The sequence below is a fragment of the Neolamprologus brichardi genome, chromosome 10 (genome assembly GCF_056152115.1).
Source record: "Neolamprologus brichardi isolate AB-2024 chromosome 10, ASM5615211v1, whole genome shotgun sequence".
Taxonomy (NCBI): domain Eukaryota; kingdom Metazoa; phylum Chordata; class Actinopteri; order Cichliformes; family Cichlidae; genus Neolamprologus; species Neolamprologus brichardi.
The window spans coordinates 16,278,158-16,286,985 of NC_142113.1; the positions used below are offsets into that span (position 1 = coordinate 16,278,158).

At 37.9% G+C, this 8,828-nt stretch overlaps 1 protein-coding gene across 1 annotated transcript; it reads left to right on the plus strand.

Annotated features, from left to right (window-relative positions):
* Positions 1-489: 489 nt before the first annotated feature.
* On the plus strand, positions 490-8,210 carry chek1 (checkpoint kinase 1). Its single transcript, XM_006800015.3, has 14 exons — positions 490-625; positions 857-922; positions 1,859-1,973; positions 2,737-2,845; positions 3,048-3,112; positions 3,210-3,279; positions 3,391-3,579; positions 5,180-5,284; positions 5,368-5,451; positions 5,524-5,608; positions 5,691-5,859; positions 6,080-6,211; positions 6,325-6,426; positions 7,908-8,210. Exons 2-14 carry the CDS (start codon positions 858-860, stop codon positions 7,998-8,000), a joined length of 1,383 nt encoding a protein of 460 aa, XP_006800078.2. The 5' UTR covers positions 490-625; position 857; the 3' UTR covers positions 8,001-8,210.
* Positions 8,211-8,828: the final 618 nt, after the last annotated feature.

Below are 8,828 nucleotides of genomic sequence, written 5' to 3' on the forward strand. Positions count from 1 at the left end.
TTAAATAAAAGCTTTGTAACATCCATTAACTAGAAAATGTTTTCTCACATGGGAAGAAAGGCTTTTTGAACATTCATTTGCATGAAACTCACAGCTGCATTGCAATTCCCTTATTTTTGACCCACTTGTATTGTAGCATTTTTTGTTACTAAAATTGAATCTTGTGGATTCCACATGCAGCTAGCATGTTATTGTAAATGTCATAATCTGTATTTCTTACGTAGTTTTTTACACTGCACAATGAGTCGCATTAGATTATTAACATGTAATTACATTAAGTGAGTGTATAAATATTGGTAAATATACTGTACAAGGGAATAGATATTAGGACATCAGTTTTAATGAATTGTAAATCTGGCATGTTTAATTCGAATAAGACTTGGATAACAGTAGGTGGCAGAAATATGTGTCTGACCGGCTAAACTCAAAGAAGAAGAAGAAGAAGAGAGGCGTAGAAGAAGACAAGGCGGAAATGACATCCAAGCGGAAGTTATCGCCAATGAGACAACAACGCGCCAAATTTGTGAAAAATCTTCAGAAGTCAGTGCAGCAGGATGAAGACGTGCGTCTGAGCTATAAGGATAGCTACATGTGGCAGTCGCTGCTGTGTGAAAAGGCTGAGCAGGTAGGTTATTTTGTCATATTTTCGTATTTTAGTTTTCTTAGCGGTTTTCTTTTGAGCATCATGAGATTTGACAGAACTCTGTCAAAGTACTGTCAAAGTTAACAGTTTTGTAAACTGGTAAATGCTTAACAGACACTTGTTAGAAGAAATAGGACCCATGTTATGAAAAAATGAATACATAAGTAAATATTACAAAGCGAAAGTGATGAATGCGTGTGTTTCTGTCTCTAGCATGGCGGTGCCTTTTGTGCAGGACTGGGACGTTGTTCAGACTCTGGGAGAAGGAGCCTACGGAGAGTATGAAAGCTTCCTTATCATTGTTTGTCATTAGCTTATCGCCTTTAATAGCTGTCCTCTTCTAGCCATCGCACAAGGTTTTTTTTCCTTGTTTCATGGGATTATGACAGACATGTATATGCACTAGAAATGTTCATCTGATAATCCAAAAACATCACTCACAGGAGACACCTAACTCCATCACAGTCACAGTTAGCCTTGAAAAAAAGAAAGATGAACCAGGTATCAAAATGTAGGTAAAAATGAGACCTTACATGTGCTAAAACATGTTTAATGTAGTGTTGATCTGAAAGTTTAACCATTTTTACCAGAACAATTCCATGTTTTTTGCCATGGAATTGTTAGAAAACAAATCAAACAGTCAGGGTAGCAATGACTGCTTCTATCATTCTTAAATTATGGCATTATGCCACCATTAAATGAGGTGTCCAGAGATACCAATGCGCAAAGTTTGTTATAGAAGAAAACTACTGCACAAAAATAACCTTTTAACTTTAGATTGACTCTTTGAGTGGGTTTAAAATGATCTTAAATATTTCTGTTTGTTTGTTTTTCTTGTTTTCTAGAGATCAAAGTCAAGTTTATTTATATAGCACATTTTCAATATTGCATGCTGCACAAAGTACTTAACAATCTAAAATGCAACTAAAATAAATAAAATGCACAACAGCGATGCAGTAAAATATAGAAGGGGAAAAATAAACAAAATATAAACAACTAAAACAGACAGACTTTGACATCTGACCTTCTGATTTTATTGAAAAGTTTAACAGAGTTTAAATTACTTGAAAATTATATCTAGAAACACTTTAGGAAGACTTTAGCTCTTTGTGCATCCTGTTTCCATTCAGACTTCCTCTCACTTCTCTTCACCTCCGTGTTCTCTTTTCTCTTTATGATCTAACCGGTTTTTCCTCTTTGTGTTCTTGGTCTCAGAGTGAGGCTGCTGGTGAACAGACAGACCGAAGAGGCGGTAGCAGTGAAGGTCATCGATACCTCGCAGGCAAAAGAGTGTGCTGAAAATGTCAAGAAGGAGGTCTGCATCCACAAGGTACATCCATCACCTTCACCTGCACAGTTAGTATGAATGAAAGCAGCGGCTCAGTGGTGTGTTGTAAAACAAGTCCAGCTGTTCTTGAATCCATATATTAATACAGTAAACAGCTGCATGAAATAAATTGTTAATTAACTAAATCACAGCTTTGTATGCTCTCATTTCCCTTTTCCTTGCATCAGTTAAAAAAAACCCACAGCCTGTTCATGCCAGTCCCAGACTGTAAGAATTAGATAAAAAACTGTTACGGTTCTGAAAACCAACTCTAGCCTCAGCAGATCTGGGGACGTTGGTAGCCCTCAGCTCGAGGGTGTCATTTGTTGGGAAAAGTTTGTTAAAGCTAATGCTATTCCAGGCAAGCTGAAAGCAAACATGCAGATGTACAGATGTGTCTGCTTTTTTGGCTCATCTAAAATGATGTGACATGATGACAGAAGATCCAAAAACTAGCTGAACAGACACCGAAGAGGCAAACTGAAAGCAAACATGTATGAAGTCGTACTTCATACTAAAGTAAAATATAAAGAACTGGCATTTGTTATTAATGTTGGTGAGATTCATAAAGATAAACTGGCTGAGACTGACCAGTTTGTTGCTCTAGTTTACAGGTACAAACTGATTGTAAGCAATTTAACACAGACTGAAGTTGGATTTATTTTTATATTTGTAGAATTAATTACAAACATTAAGCTCTTAGCTAAGTAGAATGATAGCTGAGAGCACTGTTTTGAGGATCTTTGTGTGTGCACTTAACTCATAGATGCTCAAACACACCAACATTGTACGCTTCTTTGGCCATCGGAAGGAAGGACCGACTGTGTACCTCTTCCTGGAGTACTGCACCGGGGGAGAGCTGTTTGACCGAATCGGTGAGCCGCAAACACACATTTGACAAGAAAAACCTTTTGTTTGCTGATTTATTCTTCCAACTGTAACTTTCCTGACTCAGATATGATTAGCATGAATACATGAATTCAACTTAGCTGAAATGCGTCTGGAGTCTTCAGTAATTATTCTTTGCAAATATTTGATTTCAGGCTTACTCTCTTTCTTCTTTTACGCTCTCTTTAGAGCCTGATGTAGGGATGGCTGAAAAGGATGCTCATAGATTTTTCCAGCAGCTAATAGCAGCTGTGGTGAGTGAAGAACATCTTTGTGTTTATGTGACTTCCTGCATATTTTCCTGCTGTTATTCTCTTTTTAAGTTTTTTTTTTTTATTTGACCTTTTCTAGGAGTACCTCCATGATTTTGGCATCACACATAGAGACATAAAGCCAGAGAACATTTTGCTGGATGACAAAGGTGAGGAAATGTAATCTTTATTGAGGGATTCTCTTTTTAGGATTCTTTTTTATTTCTTATAACCACCGCCCTCTGGGGTTGATTTTTTTTATTTTATTTTTTTACCTTCAGATAACCTGAAGCTGACAGATTTTGGCCTGGCAACCATGTTTCGCTTTAAAGGCCGAGAGCGTCTTCTGAATCGATTGTGTGGGACTCTTCCCTACGTGGCTCCGGAGCTTCTGAGCCAAACAGAGTACAGAGCTCAGCCTGCAGATATCTGGGCTTGTGGCATAGTCCTCACTGCCATGCTGGCTGGTGGTAAGATCCAAAATTTGAAGATCATACACACATCTGTAATCCAATACCATATGACAGCATTGGCAACGAGAAGTTGATGATATCACAAAGCTGTTAGGTCAGCAGGGCCAGTGTCAAAGCTGCAAGTGGTTGTTGTGCTGTGTGAATTTGCATTTGATTGAATTACTGATTTTACTAAATGAAATAGCTGATTTTTCATCATGTTTACTGTCTTGTAACTTGCTGTCATATTTCTGCTTGATGTCAGACAGGACCATCCTCAGTCTTCGTCTCCATCTTCAGTCTGACATTGTCTGAACTTTACAGTCGAGCAGATTCAGTTTTCAATCTTTACAGCCTGACCTGTTTACCTGAATATCATCTTATTTTAAGTCAGTGAAGTACAAACAAGCTAGGAGATCACATGGTAATAGAAATAAAAGAAGAAATACTTTATTTATCTCTTATATATGAAATTCTTTGGTTATAGCGGTTGGAATTTTTATAATAGAAGTGTAAACAGTCAGTGTATATATTTAAAAAAACAACAACAAAACATTAAAGCCTTAATCTGTTTCATTTGATGGATTTCCTGACTGTGCCCTTCTGGTGATGTTGAGAGTACGTACAGGTCCACATGGTTCTCACTGTTGTACACGGTGCCATTTAAGTTCTTTCACTCTGCCCATAAAAATCTAAACACTTACTGGATTTAAGTTTGGCCTCTGTTCAGCAGTTTTTGACTTTTTTTTTTTTTCTTCTTTTCCCCATGAAAGCTCTGACCCGTCTCTGATTTCACCATGAATGTCAAACTTGTTTAAAGATTAACTTCTATGTTTAACTGCCCCAACCTCCACATTGCAAATCAGCACTGCTACTGAGGTTGCAGTAGTAGCAGTCCATCTCTCTGACAAGGAGTTGTGCGCTAGAAAAGTTGTTTACCCCAGGAGGGTGAAACTTTTAGTCCAGAGTGCTGGTATGGAGTTGACACACAGTGTATTGAAAACATGTTTTGTTTTTTGTTTTTGTTGTTGAACATGACAAACATTGAGGCAAAAATTCAAGTTGCCTTTTAGAACCAATGGAAGAGACTGAGATGCTTGAGCTTTGCACCGTGAGAGGGCACATTACTTTAGCAGTGACACCCAGCAGGAGGGACGTGAAGGGGAAAAGACTAAATTTAACATAAGTATTTCTAAGGTGAAAGCTGTGTACGTTGTCTTGAAACTTTGTCACTACATGTTTGTGACAAAGTTTCTAGTCGATGGACGCTGGCAAGTTACAGTTTTATAGATATATTTATATCACATACAGATATAGATATCTGTGTTTATACGCTTAAGAGTTGGTTGTAAACTTAACCAAATTATAGACACAAGGTGATTTAGTTATCTTGAAATACAATCACATCACTGCAATGGTAAAAAAACAAAACAATACAAGCTTATTTTAGATTGAGGTCTGTTTAAAAATTCAGTTTATTTATTGTATACAGTTCTGAAAGATCAGACAGCATGTCTTACATCATCAGAAAAAATGCAAACTCTACTTCCCTGAGGTCGTGCATCATTGAAGTCCATGCAGTTAATGTGAGGAAACCTTTTTGTTGTTTCCTTGTTAGAGTTGCCGTGGGACCAGCCAACTGAGAGCTGTCAGGAGTACGCAGACTGGCTTCAGAAGAAAACATATCTACCTCCTTGGAAGAAAATACAACCACTGCCTCTTAGTGAGTGTCAAGCTATTGTAAGTTTAGTTACTGCATGTTTTACATGTTGTTCTTTGGTTCATGTGTAACTTCTTTAAATTCAGGTTTGTTATCCAAATTGCTGCTGGCCAGTCCAGATGCACGCATCTCCATCACAGACATCCAGAAAGACCGCTGGTTTACTGAAGGCAAGTCCCAGCAACAGGTTTAGTTTAGCTTCAGTGTTCACTGTACTCATACTTGTCTTTCTGTCTCTGTAGGAGTGAAGCAGCCAACAAGTTTTCTGCACTCAGGAGGGAACAACAGTCTTCGATCTGATGGGTCACTCATATCTCGGGCCAACAGGTCAGAACTTTGCGCTTTTCTCATTTTAGCTCAGTTTCTTTTTGTGTCTGATAATCTTAAGAATGTCTTTCTCTTTCTGTAGTGACGACAGGATGCAGTTTTCCAGCTCTCAGCCTGACTTTGCAGCCGGTGGCTGGGAAGCCATGTTGTTAATTAGTCAAAATGACGGTCAAGTCAGCTTCTCCCAGCCGACCAAACCTGAGCACATGTTACTGGGTAGTCAGTTACTAGGTACACCAGGAGCCAGTCAGGTAATTCACATACTCAGTGCTGGATTAGTTTCACTACGTAAATGTTTATATGTGTATTTATTGTCATTGAAGCACACGAAGACAGAGATTATTCTTTTTCTTTTTTTACCTTTTTTCCAATGTTTCTTTTGATTTAAAGGCATCTGAATATCAACAAAACTCTGATGCATTATTGCTGTGAGCTATTTAACATGTCCTCATTTCTTCTTTCTGTGCACAGTCGCCGTGGCAGAGGTTAGTGCGGAGAATGACGCGTTTCTTCACTACTGTCAGTGCTGATGCCTCCTTAACTGCCCTGAAAGACATCTGTGAAGCCCTGGCACTTGGCTTCAAACTCACTAGCACCAAACAGGTATATCTATACTCAAATATACAAGATTTTTATATTTCCTGATAACACAGCCTTGTGATAAAGTATGTTATCTCATCATAACATACTTTTATTTTTTATAACACACATTTTAGGTGACCGTGAGCACGCTTGACAAACGCAATAATAAGCTCATCTTTAAAATTCATTTGTTTGATATGAATCAGAGAGTGCTGCTGGACTTCAGACTGTCTAAGGTAGGTTTTACCATTTTAAAAATGAATTGTATATTATTTCTAACACAATTTATCCCCTGCCTTCTGCACGTTCGGACATCTTAACCACTAAAGCTTGCAGTCCATGCAGTCGTGTGAAAAATGAAATTCAGATTCAGTAGCTACATCAGTGTCTCACATCATTGTGGAGGAATTTTGGCCCACTCTTCTTTACAGTACTGCTTCACTTTATTGAGGTTTGTTTATACATAGTTCTCTTAAGGTCCCACCACAGCAATTCAGTCACGTTGAGGTCTGGACTTTGAGTGGAGCATTGCAAAACCTCTGTGATAAATGTGCTGCTGTGCTTGGGATCGTTGTCCTGTTGCATGACCCAGTTTTGGCCAAGCTTAAGCTGTTGGCCAGATGGCCTCAGATCTGTCTCTAGAATACTTTGATATACACAGAAACCTCAGTGACCGCAAGGTGCCTGGGTCCTGTGGCTGCAGAACAAGCCTTAATCTTGACACCGCCACCACTGTGCTTGACACGTGGTCCTGTGTATTATAGTTAAACATAATTACCTTTGTCTCATCTGTCCAAAGAATTCTTCCAGAAGTCTTGTGGTGTATTTAGATGCGACTTTGAAAACCTAAGCTGTGCTGCCTGTTCTTTTTTTTTTTTAGAAAAAAAGGCAGCCTTTCTAAACAAGCCCTACTTGTTCAGTCTGTTTCAACTAGACCTTTTTCTAAATGATTGCTTAATATTTAGCATGCAAACTGAGTCCTGTAGAGTCTGAGATGTAGCTCTTGGGGCTTTGGCACTTGCAGTAAGGATGTAGTTTGTGTTTTGCAGGACTGCATGGAGTCCTTTTGAAAGCTTTCTAATCCATATGACTTTACAACAAACATTGTGACTTGTGCTTTTGAACTTGGACAATGGAAGACATGAAGATCATTTTCAGTCTTTTCCCCAGACTGGTGGAAAGTTGGTTTCAGCTGTCTGTAAATAAGGATTATTAAACTGGCTGAACCAATAAACTTACTTGAAAACCTTTACATGGATTATTATTATTATTATTATTATTATTATTATTATTATTATTATTATTATCATCATCAGAGCACTTAGACACACTGCTTATATTGTTTGTCTGAGTGGAACTTGTTAGTGTATATTACCTCTAATGTTCATCCATTTGTGTCTGTAAAACAATATTGTTTTTAATGATACCCGTAGGTAAACAGATGTAGGCATATAGGGCTTAGATTGTAGCCTATATTCATGTAAAATATCTGTAAACTTAACTCTATCTATATAGATGTATGCACGCAGTCATCCTTATAGGTCGGTTGGTTTCACTCATGTTTGTTTAAACTACTGAAAGACAAACTGTAGCAGAATTGATACAGAGAAACTCACTGGTCTGAGTCACCTAATGAACAGGTCTAAGAGTACAATGTCCTCAGTGTATGAGTGCACTTTCATCTAATCAAGACGGTCGTGTGTGTGTGTGTTTCCAGGGCGATGGTTTGGAGTTCAAGCGTCTCTTTGTGAAGATCAAACACAAGCTCGGTGACATAATCAGCACTCAAAAGATTTTGGTCCCCATCTAAGTGAGCAGATCTTCACACAAATGCTCTCTACTATGGACTGTAGAGAGGCAAACCTGTGTATATATTTACTTGTTTTGTTGATGTTTTTCATGTATTCTGCTGTTGAGTGAGTATGAGTATGTCTACATTGTCATTTGTGTTTTTGCTATTAAAGACTGATGTTCTCTGATTATGTTTAAACAGTCCAAAGTCTTGAATAAATTATTAAAAGACCAAAGTTGTGCGCGGAGTATTTTGATAAATTCACACTGTTGCTTTGCTGTTATCCATGAAAATCAAGTACACAGTACTGTTAAAGTCTGGAGTTACACCTCATTGCTTTATACTTTGTTAGGTGCTAGTTTGCTAGTCTTATCTTAAGGCTATCACGGCCTAGAATAAGTGAGGATCTACACAGACATAAGTGTTATTTATAGAAACATATGCAAACATAAATAGAAATATTGAGTATAAGGCAATTCTAACAAGTCAATATTTGATATGACCACCTTTATTCTTCAACACAGCCTGAACTTTCAAGGCTAAGTAGTCTTCAGGAATGGTTCTCCAGGCTTCTTGAATGACATTCAAACCTCTTCCTTATATGTTGGCTGCTTTTTATTCGGATATCTGTCAACATGATCCCACACTGCTTCAATAATATAAAGATACAGGTCTGGGGAAGCCAATTCGTGTTCCACTGTGTGTTTTTTCTGTTTATGTAAGCTTTTATTATACTGGCAGTGTGTTTGGGATCATTGTCCTTCTGAAAAGTTGTTGCCAATGAGATGGTTTACAGATGATGTTGCATGTTGGATCAAAACAGTAGTACTTTGCTCATCATAATTT

Coding starts and splice junctions, on each gene's coding strand:
- chek1 (XM_006800015.3), top strand. CDS start 858: ATGGCGGTGCCTTTTGTGCAGGACTGGGACGTTGTTCAGACTCTGGGA. Junction 1,974..2,736: donor AGGAGGTCTGCATCCACAAG/GTACATCCATCA, acceptor CTTAACTCATAG/ATGCTCAAACACACCAACAT. Junction 5,860..6,079: donor GTACACCAGGAGCCAGTCAG/GTAATTCACATA, acceptor TTCTGTGCACAG/TCGCCGTGGCAGAGGTTAGT.